Genomic DNA, 18,558 nt, shown 5'->3' with positions numbered 1-18,558 from the left:
TCTTTTTGATTGATATGCAGATGCCTCTGATCTGTAGTCCATTTGTCTTGAATGCACTGCCCTGCCATGTGTGCTCCCCGGCATAGTCCGATGCATCTGTTGTCATAGTTTGCCTGGCTGTGGGTAAGGTGAAAGGCTGACCCTTGTTGAGGTGACATGCCTGTGCCCACCATAGAAACTCCTGTTGAAGGCAGGGAATGAGTGGTATCATTGTTTCCAAGCTGTGGTTGTGATGAGTCCATACACTTTTCAGGTACCATTGTAATTTCCTCATATGCAGTTTTGCAAATGGTATTAGTAGTATGCAAGATGCCATGAATTCCAAAGCCTGCAGAATTTTTCTTGCAGGGAGTTGGGTCTTTGTTGCCATTATTTTGAAACATTGAAACAGCTGTCGTTGCTTGTCTGGCGTGAGATAAGCCATCTGGGCCGTTGTATTCAAGCTGGCACCTAGGAATATTATGTTTTGTGAGGGCACTAGTTTTGATTTCTTTTCGTTTACTGTGTACCCTAGGCAACTTGGAAGGTGTTTGACAAATGACAGATGTTTTAAAAGAATGTCTTTGTTTTCTGCCTGAATAAGGCAGTCCAGGTATGGGTATATTTAAATTCCTGTTTGTCTGCAGTATGCAATTACTGGTGCCAGGCATTTTGTGAAGACCCTGGGTGCAATAGATAAGCCAAAGGGCAGTGCAGAGAATTGATAATGCTTTGAACCTGCAATGAAGCGGAGGTATCTTCTGCAATTTTGTCTGATAGGGACATGCAGGTATGCCTCCTTGAGGTCCAAAGTGACTAGCCAAGCATTCTTGCCCAGCATGGGAAGAAGCTGCTGTAGTGTTAAGCATCTTGAATTTTGGTACTTGCAGATAGGTGTTCAGAATTGAAAGATCCAGAATGGGTCTCCATGCTTTGTCCTTTCTTGGGACTAGGAAGAGTCTTGAGTAAAATCCTTGTCCTTGCTCCTGTGTAGGTACCTGTTGAATGGCTCTCATGTTCATTGTTTTTGTGCCTCTGCCCATTGATTTGGTGGCAGGTTTGGCATTCCTTTGTTCCTTGGTAAGGTATGAAAGTGGAATCTGTATCCTTGAGACACAATGTTTAGAACCCATTTGTCTTTTGTGATGATGTGCCAGTTGTCTGCAAAAAAATGCTAGTTTTCCCCACAATGGAGTTGCCAGGAGAGATTTGCTTGGTAGTTTGAGGATAGAGTCATTGTGTTTGTCTTCTGCTAGCTTGGGGCCTGTCTTCTCCTCCTTTCTGGGTAGCAGAACCCCATTGGCGAGGTTTGTAAGGGCCCTGTGACTGACCTCTGCCCCTTGGGCGTCTGTAGTTACCCCTCTGTGATCTGTCTGAAGCTGGAAAGGACCAGTTTTTGTTGGCCAATTTCTGCTGAATCTAGGGGGTTGTACCTGCAAAAAATCCTTGACAGTTTGCATAGACTTTGCCTTATCCTCCATTTTCTTTAAAACCTCTTCTGCTGTGACACCAAATACATCCTGTTGTAAAGGTGCATCCAATAATTTTGCTTTAACATGGTCAGGGAGGGTTTGTTCTTTTAACCAAGCATGCCTACGTATGACAGAGCCAGTAACAGCTGCTCTACAAGAAGCTTCCAATGAGTCAAATCCGCATTGTAAAGTATGTTTGCCCATCTGTTCAGCTGCATGCAACAGATCCTGCATTTATTTGAATTCAGCCAGTTCTGAATGTGTGCTCATTTTTTGTTTTAACTGAGACATTAGAAATTGTTGATATTTCAACATGTGAAACTGGCAATTTAATGCTCTCATAGCCAGAGTAGCTGGGGTGTATATTTTCTTGCCCCATCTATCTAGGGCTCTGGAATCCCTTTCAGAGGGCACAGGATTTTTAGCCATAGAAGTTTTAGCTCCCTTAGGACCCTGGGAAATGATTTCTGGGTCAGCTACAGGGCTTTTATAAAGGAATTTGTGTGAGTCAGGTACTCTGTAATATCTGTCTGGATTTAAACTAGACTCCAAGTAAACATCATCCACAATATCCAGAACAGGAGGGATAGCAAGAGGTCTGTGCTGGGGTAGCAAAAGGAACTCTCGGAGCCTTTTCTTAGAATCTGAGTAATCCTGGCCTTCCTAGTGGAAATGTTCCCTCATGGTATGTAAAGTTTCCCCAAAGGAGTAATCTTCAGGGGGAGATGCTGAGGGAATAGAGTCTTCAGCATCAGAATCTTCATAAGGTAGAAAAGTGTAATCCTGTTCCTCAGAAGAATCTGAGGAGAGAGAAACCTGGTCAGAGGATGCATAATCCTCCTCTTGTCTTGGTCTTTTATCAGGAGGGGGATGGGCACCCCTGATAAGGGTAATCAAATCTTCAGCCATTTTAAGCATGTGTTTCTTAGGCTTGGGGCCTTGAACTGTAGACTGATGTACAGTTTTCTTTGGTTTTAAAGGAGTTTTAAGTTTAGCATAAGATTTAATGGTGAGTGTAGTCGGTCTGAAGACACCTTCATAAACTGAAGGTGTTTCCGTTGCACCGGTGTCTAGTTCTGCTCCGGTGTCGGTAGAAGGCTGCATTGGCCTAGTAGACTCCGCATGGGAATCCACAGCTGTCTGGGGTTCCAGCTCTGCGGTCGTCAGGGGCTGCGTAGGCACCTCACTGAAAACCGAAGAACCGGTGACAGGCCCAGCTGAGGCCTCGGTGTCTGGCTTATTCCTAGGCTGCCTGTCCTTATCCTTGCGTTTTTTATGAGTAGCGGTTGTCGGCTGCTCCGACGGCATGATATAATTAAATTTCCTACCAAAGTAATGCCGTGCGAAGTCAAAACGGCGTTTGATAGTTCGTTTATTAAACCTAGCACAAAACCGACAACCTGTGACGTCGTGGTCTGAATGGAAGTCCTTATGAGGTATTTGCTTCTCACAAGAAATGCAATTGTTAACTTTTTCTGACATCGGACTGAGGCAAGAAAATGTTCCCCAACGGGGTACTTAGCTTTATTGAAGACTTCGGACTGAAATTCAAATCGAAAATCTCAGGTGTCGGCCAATCGGCACTTGCGAACTGTTTCTGCTTCGGGCACCGCACGGCAAGAAAGACTGAAGAAAATGGCGTTGGATGCCTCACTGACATCAGGGAAGAAGCGACAGCAACAGACGCCGGACCAAGACTTTGGAATTCGGGCAGACTGCGGGACCACCTGACGGCAGGATAACCCAAGTGTGATGACTGCAGCAGGATAACACGATGAACATCCAATGAATTTTACTTAATTCTGAAACTCAATGTTAAACCTTTAAAATGTTTTGTACAAGGAGGTTGTGCCAGTCTGCATCTCCAGATGCAAGAGAATATGCCATACACATACCTTCTATTTAGATGCTAACACCAAAACTACTGTACCTCAGGGAATAGTCCAATAAGATTAACTCACTAAGCATACATTCACATTTTCAGTTCAGAACCAAAATGTTACAAGGCGTCTGAAGGTCTAAAATAAAGCAGGATTAGTCTTCACTTCAGTCTGAGACATGATGCAGCTACACGCTCTAAAAATCTCTGTCTAAAAGGCAATTTGTCGGGGGGGCTGTTGCCCCAAATGCTCAATTTGTTCCTTACTGTGAGCACAACAATGGAAAACCTATGAGGTCAGGTTGTCACTTCACTAGTGACTCATCTAAAGCCAAGGTTTATACCATCAGGCATAGGTCATATTTCTGCATGCTAAAGAGAAGAAATTATTGAAGCACATAATATCTATATTTTGAAATGGAAAGAAAGACTTCATAACCATGAAATAAGAAATTCAAAATTACTGTAAGGTGAAAAAATCTGGTACATATGAATTGTACTTCACACGGTTCTATGGAAAATACAGACTGCATAATTTATGGAATTAAAAAGACTTCAGTTTGGGGAGTTACATGATACATTGGTATGAAAAAATTGTATGTGGTACACAAAAATCAGTCATCTGAGTAGACACTGTATGAAGCAGATCAAATGTTTAAATAAAGCAACATGTGCACACACAATACATTAAATTATTTCCAATACAGAACGTAAGGGTTCGAATTTGTAAAACTGCACATACAAGTAAGGAAAAATGACTTGGCAAGAAGTGTGTGAATGAGAACCATGAAAAATGTGCTGTGACTATGTTTTGCACAGGATCTATTTATAAAAATGTAAAATCGACCTTCTAGGATCAAAGGTAAAGATCTTAAAGTAAACAAACATGATAAAAAGAAATGTCCTGCACTGGGTTAGTTAAACAAGAGTTGTAGACATTTTTTTTAAGTGTATAAGAGTGAGAAATGACTCTGAAAAATAAAACCATGAACATGTCTTATTTGTGGTCAACAGTAGGAAAGAGAGAATTCATCTGAGCAAGAGGAATCAAGAACTCTGTAGAAAAGCCCAAAATAATCTGCAGTATAATAATGGGATATAGACTAACACAATGTCTATACTCAAACAAAAATCACTTGTATATCACTAAAGCCAATAACTCTGCTAGTGAAGCACTATTCTCTTGCACCACAGCCAAATTATGGAACTCCCTCCCACCCACAATTACCTCCGTACCATCATGCACCCACTTCAAGACTTTACTAAAAGCACACCTAAAAACATGCTGGCTATGCCCTTGCAACTCCCACTCTAATATCACCCACCCCATCCAACCACTACCTTTCTTTCCACCCCACTAACTACCTTGATTATAGCAAGCTCAGATGCTCATAAGCCTAGAACTTATTATACAGCAGGAACTTCTTATTGTAACATTTCTTAATGTCTGTTATGTACTTCGCAGAAAAAGATTTTAGTTGTCTACTGAAGTACTATGTTCTTCATCTGTAAATATGTTTGTAATTAATTGCTATGTTAATCAAATTGTTAATCGCTATGTAATCCATTGTATATACTGTCTACTTTAACTGTGGAGCTTTACTCCCCGGGCCTCCGGTGAAAATGGACCTACGTCCAGTCGGACACTCCCAGTCAACAAATATAAATAAATAAAAATAATAAATAAATAGTGCTTGTATTAAATGGGTTATATGGCTTGCCAGAAGTTTTGCATGGTGAAAAATTATAATGCATATGTAAAGAGTTAATGACTTGCTTCTTAACTGTGAAGAATTACTTAATGGTGCAGGAGGTTTGGCAGTTATGTGACAAATTCAAGCAGATCCTTCAAAATTAACCCAGTCATGTATGCTCCAAAAAGTTGCAGTATCACTAAAAGGAAGCTGGAGAACAGAAAAGAAGAATATGTAATTATGGAACAAACTAAGCCAACTGACTAGGTGAACAGAATGTTACTGTACTAAGCCTTGACATGTTCGGTGTATGCAAAGATCCACAAGACCTGAGTAAAGCGAAGAAAAGTAGCAGAATGCTTCTACAGACAATGTTAATAGCATGCCAAATGCAAATTCATTCCTCTATTTGCCAGTGAGATTCTGGTAAACCAAGTCAGATGAAGACCGTTTCATATGTGCACACTTAGTATGTCTAAAGGAAGACACAAATTTCTTACGCTTCCATTTAGTTTTTCAGTAACACCTTAAGTGCTTTAGAGTTATTTCTACACATGAGTAGACAGCATGATGTTAGACAGTCTTTCTGAGAAGACTCCAGACCAGCAAAAATTACAAACACTTTTGCTGACTGCCTGCTAGATGAGGAAAATCTACATTTTTTTGTCTGGGAGTTGATTAAACTGATAAGAGATGCTTTATCTTTTACCTGCTCCATTTTGTTTTCTGTTTTAAGAAATCTTCTAGACCTGGTGTTTTTGTTCTATGTGGCAGATAGACACAAATTACCTAGGTAGCACATTTCATGTTTTTTTTTCCCCACTGGTTAATTTCTTGAGTGATATTTAAATAGAGAATTTCGTTTTTTTTTGTCCTTTCAGATAAGACAAGACCGGCAAACTACAAGCATTACTGGTGACTCCCCACTAAGTGAGAAAAAATAATTCTATATTTTTTGCCCGTGAGTTTCTTAAGCGAATAGAGCTGCTTCCTGTTTTACGTGTTCCATTTTTTCTGTTAAGAAATCTGCTTGGCCTGGTGTTTTTGTTCTATGTGGCAAATAGGCACTCAAATTACCTAGGCTGCACATTTCATGTTTACACTGGTCAATTTGTTTCTTGAGTGATAATTAAATACACAGGGAATTTCTGGTTCTTTGTCTCAAGACCTGCAAAAACTACAAGCACTGTTGATGACTCCCTTGCTAGTTTTTTACCACTCAGCCTGCTTTTTAAACTTGGTGATTTTAAGCTCCCCACCCTTACTGTAAATTCAGCTTTATAAGCTCCTCTCTTTCCTCTCTTTCTACACTGCTGTTTTTATCTTTATTTGCCTTACTTTTGCTTATTTTCAAAAAAGTGCATATTAACTCTCTGTTCTACTGATTCACTTGCTCTGAATTCATTATCTAGCTAGCCATTGAATAAAGTACTGTATTTTTACACTCTAGTAAGCACTTTTCTGTGTTTTTACATCAAGAAGACAGTGGATTTCCGATCTAGTGGCAGTAGGTGGCAGACTGGTCCATATAGGCTGGGGATTGGGAAGCACACTAGAGATTCCTGCAAGTAGTGGTTTCAGTGGCTAGAGGTCTTACCATCTAACCTTGTTTTAGTGCCTTTATAAATCGGTCCCAAGCCTGGATAAATGGGGAGGGTTGCGTCAGGAAGGGCATCTGGCGTAAAACTTCGCCAATTTTTTTCATGCAGACACCAGTAAATATTTCCATACCGGATCGGTGAAGGCCCGGGTTAACAACGACCGCCACCAGTACTGTTAGCCAACAGGGTGCTGGCAGACATTGGGCTACTGTTGGCTGAAGGAGGAGAAGAGGCGAAAGGCATGGCCGAAGGCAGGAAGAGAGGAGAAAGGCTAGGACTGTGGTAGTGAGGGTCGGAACTTTGAATATTGGCAGTATGACTGGTATAGGGAAAGAGCTAGCTGATACGATGGACAGAAGGAAGGTTAGTATATTGTGTGTGCAAGAGACCAGATGGAAGGGGAGTAAGAATAGGTGCATCGGAGGTGGGTTCAAATTGTTTTATCATGGTGTGGATGGGAGGAGAAATGGCGTAGGAGTTATTCGGAAGGAACAATATGCTAAGTGTGTTTTGGAGGTGAAATGAGTGTCGGATAGAGTGATGTTTATGAAGCTGGAAATTGATGGTGTAATGATGAATGCTGTTAGTGCATATGCTCCACAAGCTGGGTTTGCAATGGATGAGAAAGAAAAATTTTGGAGTGAATTGGATGAAGTGGTGATGACTGTACCCAAGGATGAGAGAGTGGTGATTAGAGCAGATTTCAATGGGCATGTTGGTGAAGGGAACAGAAGGGATGAGGAAGTGATGGGTAGGTATGGCGTTAAACAAAGGAATGCAGAAGGTTAGATGGTAGTGTATTTTGCGAAAGGATTGACATAGCTGTGGTGAATACATATTTTAACAAGAGGGAGGAGCATAGGGTGACATACAAGAGTGGAGGAAGACGCACACAGATGGATTATATCTTATGTAGGAGGGCCAGTTTGAAGGAGACTGCAGACTGTAAAGTGGTGACCGGAGAAAGTGTAGTTAGGCAGCATAGGATGGTTTGCAGGATGACGTTGGTGATCAAGAAGAGGAGGAGGAGTGTGAGGGCAGCACCAAGGATCAAATGGTGGAAACTGAAAAAGGGTAATTGTGAGGTGGAGTTCAGGGATGAGTTAAGACAGGCACTGGGTGGCAGTGAAGAGTTACCAAATAGCTGGGTAACTACAGCAGAGCTAGCAAGGGAGACGGCTAGAAAGGTGCTTGGTATCACATCTGGACAGAGGAAGGACGACAAGGAGACATGGTGGTGGAATGACGAAGTACAGGAGAGTATACAAACAGAGTTTGGCAAAGAAGAAGTGGGATTGTCAGAGAGATGAAGAAAGTAGACAGGAGTATAAGGAGATGAGGTGCATGGCAAAGAGAGAGGTGGCGAAGGCTAAGGATAAGGCACATGAAGAGTTGTGTGAAAGGTTGGATACCAAGGAGGGAGATAAGGACCTGTACCGATTGGCTAGACAGAGGGACTAAGCTAGGAAAAATGTGCAGCAGGTAAAGATGATAAAGGATAATGAGGGAAACATACTCACAAGTGAGGAGTGTGTGTTGAGGAGATGGAAAGAGTACTTTGAGCGGTTGATGAATGAAGAGAATGAGGGAGAAAATGTTGCATGATGTAGGGATAGTGAATCATGAAGTACAATGGATTAGCAAGGAGGAAGTAAGGATAGCTATGAAAAGAATGAAGAATGGAAAGGCTATTGGCCCAGATGACATACCTGTGGAAGCATGGAGGTGTTTAGGTGAAATGGCAGTGGAGTTTTTAACCAGATTGTTTAATGAAATCTTGGAAAGTGACAGGATGCCTGAGGAATGGAGAAAAAGTGTTTTGGTACCAATTTTTAAGAATAAGGGTGATGTGCAGAGCTGTAATAACTAACTACAAAGGGATTAAATTGATCAGTCACAGCATGAAGATATGGAAAAGAGTAGTGGAAGCTAGGTTAAGAAGGGACGTGATGATTAGTGATCAGCAGTATGGTATCGTGCCGGGAAAGAGCACTACAGATGCGATGTTTGCTCTGAGAGTGTTGATGGAGAAGTACAGAGAATGTCAGAAGGAGTTGCATTGTGTTTTTGTAGACTTAGAGAAAGCATATGACAGGGTGCCTAGAGAGTTGTGGTATTGTATGAGGAAGTAAGGAGTCTCAGAAGTATGTAAGAGTGGTACAGGATATGTACGAGGGTAGTGTGTCGGCGGTGAGGTCTGCAGTGGGAGTGACGGATGCGTTTAAGGTGGAGGTGGGGTTACATCAAGGATCAGCTCTGAGCCCTTTCTTATTTGCAATGGTGATGGACAGGTTGACAGACGAGATCAGACAGGAGTCCCCGTGGACTATGATGTTTGCAGATGACATTGTGATCTGTAGTGAGAGTATGGAACAGGTGGAGGAGACCCTGGAGAGATGGAGATATGCTCTAGAGAGAAGAGGAATGAAGGTTAGCAGGACTAAGACAGAATATATGTGTGTGAATGAGAGGGAGGATAGAGGAATGGTGAGGATGCAAGGAGTTGAGGTTGCAAAGGTGGATGAGTTTAAATACTTGGGGTCAATATTTCAGAGTAACGGTGAGTGTGGAAGAGAGGTGAAGAAGAGAGTACAGGCAAGATGGAGTGGGTGGAGAAGAGTATCAGGAGTGATTTATGACAGACGAATACCTGTAAGAGTGAAAGGGAAGGTCTACAAGAGGGTAGTGAGACCAGCTATGTTATATGGGTTGGAGACGATGGCAATGACAAAAAGGCAGGAGTTTGAGCTGGATGTGGCAGAGTTAAAGATGTTAAGATTTTCACTGGGTGCGACGAGGGTGGACAGGATTAGGAATAAGTATATTAGAGGGTCAGCCCAAGTTGGAAGGTTTGAAGACAAAGCCAGAGAGGCAAGATTACGTTGGTTTGGACATGTGCTGAGGAGGGATGCTGAGTATATTGGGAAAAAGATGCTAACGTAACAGGAAAAGAGGAAGGCCTAAGATAAGGTTTATGGATGTGGTGAGAGAGGACATGCAGGTGGTTGGTGTGACAGAGCAAGATGCAGAGGACAGGAAGAAATGGAAACAGGTGATCCCGTTAGTGGTCGCCACAGCGGAAAAGCCGAAAGATGATAAATCCTACACAACTGAGCGGCTCTTGGCTCATTTCTATAAAGTGAAGTACTTTTACTGAATAATCCCACTTTTATAAGCAGTTTAAAGTACACTACTGTATCTGTATCTTTAAGTTTGTTTGTGGTAGCATTTCACACCAGACACACTCTACTGTGCTTTTACATTAGGAGGTCTGGGATTATTCATCTAGTGGTAGTAGGTGTTTACCTGGTCTAAGTTGGGAAGCAATCAAAAGGGCTCCAAGTGTAGCTGTTTTACTGGTCAGAAGTCTGAGTAGTCAGTTGTTTATATTTCCAGTGCAAGTATAAATTCTGCATACTTGCATGGAGGTGTCCCAGTGCCCTTGTACAGATGGAAACATCTGGAAACAATGTTCATTTTCAATATACTTCAAAGGTTTGCTGTGCTAGCTACCTTATTATGGCACCCAGGACTATGGCTGCTCAAAGAGCATCTGATTTAGCCCTGGGCAACATCGCTGGTTAGGTTAGCTGAAGATTACACAAAGCAAGAACCCTTCCCTCATCCAGTTACAAATGCACTCCACTGCTACCCTTTCAAGAACACATTATGACCTACACCAATGGATGGGCACTTTCCTGCTATCTCTGCATCCAACTTGGTGGACATGGATATCCTGAGGCAATGCAACAATCGCCTTATGCACAGACAACCACTTAATTCTCAAAAAGAAATACAGTATGTGAGAGATGTAGGTACACACCGACACTGGAGGCTAGACTCTCACATACAGACACAAAGCAACAAAAAGTACAGTTTTGTACCTACCATAAATGTAGATGTTCGAAGATCCACATTGCTGCAGTCCTTACATATGGGTAGTCCGCTGTCCTCGGTCGGCCCGAATACCAAAGTATAAGGCTGACGTCGGTCAAGGCGCTTAACACTGACATCAGGACGTCAGGGTACAAAAGCGCATGACCGACGTCATTTCCTCAGTCTTTTCTTGCCCCAGATGTCAGAAGGAACTAACAAGAAAGGCCAAAGCCAAAAACCAGCAAAAACTAAACAACCACCACTGCACTAACCATATTTACATTATGTACAACACAAACTACACCACCACCTTCAACAACAGAGGGAAGGAGGGAGGTTGGACTGCAGCAATGTGGATCTTGAACATCTACATTTATGGTAGGTACAAAACTGTACTATGTTCTTCATCTCACATTGCTGCAGTCCTTACATATGGGTAGAATCCCAAAGCAGAGGTAAGGGAGGATGGCAAAACTATAAAGCATTAGTGGCTGCCAAAATGCCCTGTAAAATAGCAGTGGCAAATCCAGCCCTAGATTTAGAGTAAAGTGGAAGGTGGTAATGCTTAGAGAAAGTATGCACTGAACTCCAAGTAGCTGCTTCCAAAATATCTCTAGTAGCCACCCCCCTTAGAAAAGCTGTAGAAGTGGCAGTAGCCCTAGTGGAATGAGGCCTAATCCCAGCTGGAACCTCCTTACCATGATGGGAATAACAGAAAGAAATACAAAACCCAATCCACTTAGAAATAGTTTGTTTTGAAACAGGTTTGCCCTGAGAACCCAAAGCAAAAGAAACAAACAACTGCTGAGACTGCCTGAACCCTTTAGTTCTGCTCAAATAATATCGCAACTGTCTATGTATATCCAAAGTGTGCAAAATCCTTTCCCCTTTATTTTGGGGTTTGCATAAAAGTAGGCAAATGAATAGTTTGGTTTAAAGCCACACTAGAAACCACTTTAGGCATAAAAGAAGGGTTAGTACGAAAGACACCCTGTCCTTGTGGAAAATTAAGAAAGGCTCAACTGCCATAAGGGCCTGTAATTCAGAAACCCTTCGCAGAGGTAATGGCCAACAAAAAAGCAGTCTTCCATGATAAATATTTCAACTCTGCTGATGCTGCAGGCTCAAAAGGCTGTAGAGTGAGTTTCTCCAACACAAAATTGAGATCCCAAGCAGGAGTAGGAGCTCTACGTGGGGGTCTTATATTCTTTGCCCCTCTAAGGAATTGCTTAAACAAAGGCTGAGAAAATAATGGTGGGTCACAGTCATAGTGAGCAGAAATTGCTGCAGCATGAACCTTTACAGAGGAGAAGGACAAACCTTTGTCCAAGAACTCAGTAAGGTATTGAAGTGCAACACTTAAATTAGGTTTAGAAACATCAAAGTCCTTTGCTGTACTCCAAAATAAAAATCTCCTCCATTTATCTCGTAAACTTTCCTTGTACTAGGCCTTCTGGCCTCCAAAATAACATTCAAAACTTGTTGTGGAAGCTTAGACCCTCCAGGGTTCAAAACAGAATATGCCAGGCTGTCAGATGTAGAGAATGAAGTTTGACATTGAGTAAGTGACTGTTCTCCTGAGACAGCAGGTGAGGAATCAAGGCAAAGGCCATGGAGGCTCCTGCACCAGACTTCTCAGTAATGGGTACCAGTGCTGTCGAGGCCAATCTGGAGCTATTAAAATCATGTTTGGCTTGTCCTGTCTGACCTTCAGGAGTACCTTTGGGAGGAGAGGCAGAGGTGGAAAGGCATACACGTGAAGATTGCTCCAATTGAATGAGAGAGCATCCACTTTCCAAGCTGTGGGATGAAACCTTTTTGTGCAAAACTTTGGCAGCTGGTAATTTAGTGGAGAAGCGAACAGATCTATGTCTGGAGTTCCCATAACACTGTCAATCTCTGAAATACATGAGGATCCAATTTCCACTCGTGGGGATCCATAATTTGTCTGCTCAACACATCTGCTAAGGAGTTCTGTGCTCCTGGTAGAAACCTTGCCTGAAGATTTAGCTGTAAACTGAGAGCAGTCTCCCACAAAATCATTGCTTGTCTGCACAGAGGAAAAGAATGTTCCCCTTGCTTGTTGATGTACCACATGACAGTTGTGTTGTCTGCTTGAATCAACACCTGCCCTGGAAGAAGTAAATTCTTGAAAGCTATCAATGCAAATTGGACTGCTAACATCTCCTTCAAGTTGATATGTAGATGTTGAAGTCTGGCAGGCCACGTGTCTTGTACCCATTTTCCGTTTAGATGAGCTCCCCAAGCTTTGTCTGAGGCATCTGTCGTTAAAATCTGACTCGCCTCTGGCCGGGTCACAGAGAGTCCCTTGTTTAGGTGACATTCCTGAGCCCACCACAAAACTCCTTTTGAATGCAAGGTATTATCTGAATGACAGTGTCCAAATCTTGGCAGTGCTGTGTCCATACATTCTTGAGATACCATTGTAGCTTCCTCATATGCAGTTTGGCATTGGGAAGTACCAGAATACAAGATGCCATGAACCCCAAGGCTTGAAGGACTGTCCTTGCAGTCAGCCTGGACTGACGAGACAATTAGTGGAAGTAAAGAGAAAGATCCTTTTGTTTGTCCGGGGTCAAAAGGCCATCTGGGATGCTGTATTCAGTCTCACACCCAGAAAGCACATGTCCTGAGAGGGTACTAGACTGGACTTTATTTCGTTCACAGAATACCCCAGGCATCTTAACACTGCCATCACATACTGTAGATGATGAAGAAGTTCGTCCTTTTCTTGGGCCAGAATCAGGCAGTCGTCCAAATAAGGATAGATTTGTATTCCTCTTAGCCTGAAGAAAGCTACCACTGGAGCCAGAACCTTCGTGAATACTCTGGGCGCAGTAGATAAGCCAAAGGGCAATGCAGAGAACTGATAATGTGAAGTCCCAGCCAAAACGCAGATACTTCCTGCAACTGGGCCTGATAGGAACATGAAGGTAAGCCTCCTTGAGATCCAGAGTCACCATCCAGTGATCTTTGCCCAGCAGAGGTAAAAGCTGTTGTAACTCCAACGTTTTGACCTTGGGAATGTCCAGATATGTGTTGAGGATAGATAAATCCAAAATTGGTCTCCACGTGTTTCCTTTCTTTGGTACTAGAAACAGGCGAGAATAAAATCCTAGGCCCACTTCTGGCAGAGGGACCGGTTGTATGGCCCCTATTTGAAGTAGCAGAGAAATTTGTTTGTGAGCCTCTAGTCTTTGCTGAGGAGGAACGTCCGGCATGTCTTTGAAAGGAGGCAAGGTATGGAAATAAAACTTGTAACCCTGGCGTATGATATCCAATACCCATTTGTCCTGGGTAATCAACCTCCAATTTTCCTTGAAGACTGCTAACCTTCCTCCCAAAGGTGCTGCCAGGCAAGAAGGATCTGGCAGCTGAAAAGGTAGGTCATTGGGCCTGTTTACGAAAGGACTGGCCCCTGCCCTCATCCGAAGATTGTGCAGGTGAACTCCCTGTTCTAGGCCTGAAAGAACTCTGAGCTCTCCCCCTACCACGTCTAGATCTACCCCTAGACTGAGAATCATAAGAAGGATACGTCCACTCCTTAGCAGGCCAATTCCTACTAAACTTCGGAGGCTGAACTTGCAAAAAATCTTTAACAGCCTGCATAGACTTAGCCTTGTCTTCCATTTTCTTCAAGACTGACTCCACAGGTGAACCAAACAACACATCAGACTGCAAAGGAGCATCCAAAATCCTTGTCTTAACATGATCAGATAAATTCTGATCCTTCAGCCAGGCGTGCCTGCGAAGAACTGAGCCAGTGGCAGCCACCCTAGACGAGGCCTACACAGCATCAAAACCACACTGTAATGTATGCTTACCCACCTGTTCAGAGACATGCACCAAATCTTGTAATTCTTTACATTCAATGCCTTCCAGAGCATCCACCTTAGACTTCAATTGAGAAAGAAGAAAGTTTTGATATTTCAACATATGAAACTGGCAATTCAAGGCCGTCATAGCTAAGGTAGAAGATGTATAGACCTTTTTTCCCCATCTATCCAAAGCTCTGGCTTCTTTATCCAGAGGAACCGGATTTTTACAACAGAGGCCTTGACACCCTTAGGTCCCTGACTAATAGTTTCTGGGTCCGCCCTAGGACTCTTATAAAGATATTTATGAGCCTCAGGCACCCTGTAATACCTATCCGGTTTAACAGGAGCAGGAGGCAGAGAATCAGGATTAAGTGAAGCCTCTGCAAACACATCTTCCACAACATCCAGAACAGGAGGTGAAATGGCAGTGGAGTTTTTAACCAGATTGTTTAATGAAATCTTGGAAAGTGACAGGATGCCTGAGGAATGGAGAAAAAGTGTTTTGGTACCAATTTTTAAGAATAAGGGTGATGTGCAGAGCTGTAGTAACTAACTACAAAGGGATTAAATTGATCAGTCACAGCATGAAGATATGGAAAAGAGTAGTGGAAGCTAGGTTAAGAAGGGACGTGATGATTAGTGATCAGAAGTATGGTTTCGTGCCGGGAAAGAGCACTACAGATGCGATGTTTGCTCTGAGAGTGTTGATGGAGAAGTACAGAGAATGTCAGAAGGAGTTGCATTGTGTTTTTGTAGACTTAGAGAAAGCATATGACAGGGTGCCTAGAGAGTTGTGGTATTGTATGACGAAGTCAGGAGTCTCAGAAGTATGTAAGAGTGGTACAGGATATGTACGAGGGTAGTGTGTCGGCGGTGAGGTCTGCGGTGGGAGTGACGGATGCGTTTAAGGTGGAGGTGGGGTTACATCAAGGATCAGCTCTGAGCCCTTTCTTATTTGCAATGGTGATGGACAGGTTGACAGACGAGATCAGACAGGAGTCCCCGTGGACTATGATGTTTGCAGATGACATTGTGATCTGTAGTGAGAGTATGGAACAGGTGGAGGAGACCCTGGAGAGATGGAGATATGCTCTAGAGGGAAGAGGAATGAAGGTTAGCAGGACTAAGACAGAATATATGTGTGTGAATGAGAGGGAGGATAGAGGAATGGTGAGGATGCAAGGAGTTGAGGTTGCAAAGGTGGATGAGTTTAAATACTTGGGGTCAATAGTTCAGAGTAACGGTGAGTGTGGAAGAGAGGTGAAGAGAGTACAGGCAGGATGGAGTGGGTGGAGAAGAGTATCAGGAGTGATTTATGACAGACGAGTACCTGTAAGAGTGAAAGGGAAGGTCTACAAGAGGGTAGTGAGACCAGCTATGTTATATGGGTTGGAGACGGTGGCAATGACAAAAAGGCACGAGTTTGAGCTGGATGTGGCAGAGTTAAAGATGTTAAGATTTTCACTGGGTGCGACGAGGGTGGACAGGATTAGGAATAAGTATATTAGAGGGTCAGCCCAAGTTGGAAGGTTTGAAGACAAAGCCAGAGAGGCAAGATTACGTTGGTTTGGACATGTGCTGAGGAGGGATGCTGAGTATATTGGGAAAAAGATGCTAACCTAACAGGAAAAGAGGAAGGCCTAAGATAAGGTTTATGGATGTGGTGAGAGAGGACATGCAGGTGGTTGGTGGGACAGAGCAAGATGCAGAGGACAGGAAGAAATGGAAACAGGTGATCCCGTTAGTGGTCGCCACAGCGGAAAAGCCGAAAGATGATAAATCCTACACAACTGAGCGGCTCTTGGCTCATTTCTATAAAGTGAAGTACTTTTACTGAATAATCCCAATTTTATAAGCAGTTTAAAGTACACTACTGTATCTGTATCTTTAAGTTTGTTTGTGGTAGCATTTCACACCAGACACACTCTACTGTGCTTTTACATTAGGAGGTCTGGGATTATTCATCTAGTGGTAGTAGGTGTTTACCTGGTCTAAGTTGGGAAGCAATCAAAAGGGATCCAAGTGTAGCTGTTTTACTGGTCAGAAGTCTGAGTAGTCAGTTGTTTATATTTCCAGTGCAAGTATAAATTCTGCATACTTGCATGGAGGTGTCCCAGTGCCCTTGTACAGATGGAAACATCTGGAAACAATGTTCATTTTCAATATACTTCGAAGGTTTGCTGTGCTACCTCATTATGGCACCCAGGACTATGGCTGCTCAAAGAGCATGTGATTTAGCCCTGGGCAACATCGCTGGTTAGGTTAGCTGAAGATTACACAAAGCAAGAACCCTTCCCTCATCCAGTTACAAATGCACTCCACTGCTACCCTTTCAAGAACACATTATGACCTACACCAATGGATGGGCACTTTCCTGCTATCTCTGCATCCAACTTGGTGGACATGGATATCCTGAGGCAATGCAACAATCGCCTTATGCACAGACAACCACTTAATTCTCAAAAAAAATACAGTATGTGAGAGATGTAGGTACACACTGACACTGGAGGCTAGACTCTCACATACAGACACAAAGCAACAAAACGGGTTGTTAGTGACTTTCAAACGTCGCTCACAGCAGCCACAAAGGACCAGTTGCACAGACCCACACATCCTGAGGTACTCACATATAACTTACCCAAACCTCAAAGGCCTCAACTGTGCAGTCCTCAGAAACTCTGCATATACACAAACAAGACAATTGCCATCACAACACACACAGCCACATCTCACTGTGCCTCAACTACCAAGCCCAGAAGGCAAAACAGTCAACAACCCAATATTCTGGTCATAACAGACGTCATTGTTTGTGAGACACACTGATGTCCCTCTTACCAAGTTGGATACAGGGACGGTTACGGGTACTTACCTCTAAGTTATGACTCATAGTCCATGTGGGCATGAATGGCCAGAGACATACCGCCTTGGATTATATGAAGAGACACATGATTGAGCTCTCAGAATGTGTGTCACAGGCAGGTATTAGCCTAGCATTGAGCAGCATTCTACCATCTCCTAGGATGATGCCACAATACCAGCAGAAAAAGACTAGCAATTGGCTTAGCTACTGGTACCACTATAAAGGGGTCCAATACTTGCCAGGGAGAACATGGTTAACAGATGGTTTTCTGTCTCTGCTAGGCTTTTAGATATTGGCCAAAACATTACCCACCCATACAGTACCTTTTTTAGGCACTGCCAGACAGACAAACCTTCCAACATAACAAAAGCTACTCAGGACAAGTAAAGGTGTTACTGCTCAATGCTGGGAGCCACAAGAAACTGCACTCTCTGGAAGATCTCCTCATCCTGGAGAATGTTGACGTGTCTCCAGTTACCGAAACATGGCTTCAGTATCAATCATCAAATTAGGCAGAAGTAGAAAAGTAAAAAAAGAAGCTAAAATCCATGTACCAGAGAACTAAGCAACATTATATTGCTTTACAATGCAGATTACTCTGGAAAGTTAAAACTATTTTCTTACTTCAATAAAAAAATCCACCAATAAATGTACACAAAGCATGTAGCTTTTCACTCATCAGGACCGCAAAACAATTTCTTTCACATCTCCTACAACACTTTTCTCCCACAGTACACCATCTACTCCCGTTCTCAATCTCCAAACGCGTCCCAAACAATTCACAGGTGGTTTCTAGGCTAGCAGCCCTAGAGCCTTTACAAACCTAGTCATGTTAATCTCGATTTGTTCTTTTTGGGTAGTTTGCAGAACACACTTATGAAGAGAGCAGGTCTGTGATCAACACCAGCTACCCCTGTTCATGAGGGACATGGGGTGCCACCCAAAGGGGCAAATGTGTGGTCTCCCATCCAATTATCTAGGTTGGATCTGAATAGGGTCTGTGAGAAATGTTTCATGTGAATAGGAAGTCTATTCCAGAGATGTGGCAGTCTCTAGGAGACACATCAGTCTCTCCAGCATGTTCTGTTAATGTCACAAGCTAGGCTGAGATCCCTACAGCAAGTGACTCTCTATGCCATTAGACTTGCGGATGTGCTGCATTTCCATTAGGGCGTGGTTGCAGATTACCCTACAGGCCGGGCACAAGTCACCTCTCAGAAGCCTATTAAGACAGAGTAAAGTGACAGGGCTTTCAGCCTGCTGATGTAGGTCATTGTTTGCAATCCCTGTATTTTCTTAGTGAGAAACCTCTGAAGTCTCTCCACGTGCTGCAGGTGTCTGGTGAGGTACATGCAAAA

General features: G+C 43.0%; 1 protein-coding gene across 1 annotated transcript in view; it reads right to left on the bottom strand.

Annotated features, from left to right (window-relative positions):
* Positions 1-17,227, bottom strand: part of LOC122815046 (ubiquitin-associated protein 2-like) — a 72,077-nt gene extending 54,850 nt beyond the window's left edge. The window contains exon 1 of the mRNA XM_044087297.1: positions 17,210-17,227. Within this exon, the coding sequence (XP_043943232.1) occupies positions 17,210-17,227 (18 nt within the window). The remainder of the gene's footprint in view (positions 1-17,209) is intronic.
* Positions 17,228-18,558: the final 1,331 nt, after the last annotated feature.

The sequence above is a fragment of the Protopterus annectens genome, chromosome 1.part1 (assembly GCF_019279795.1).
Source record: "Protopterus annectens isolate FY-2018-M chromosome 1.part1, PAN1.0, whole genome shotgun sequence".
NCBI lineage: Eukaryota > Metazoa > Chordata > Ceratodontiformes > Protopteridae > Protopterus > Protopterus annectens.
Note: the sequence above shows the minus strand (reverse complement) of the source record. Positions and strands in the feature narration are given on the sequence as shown.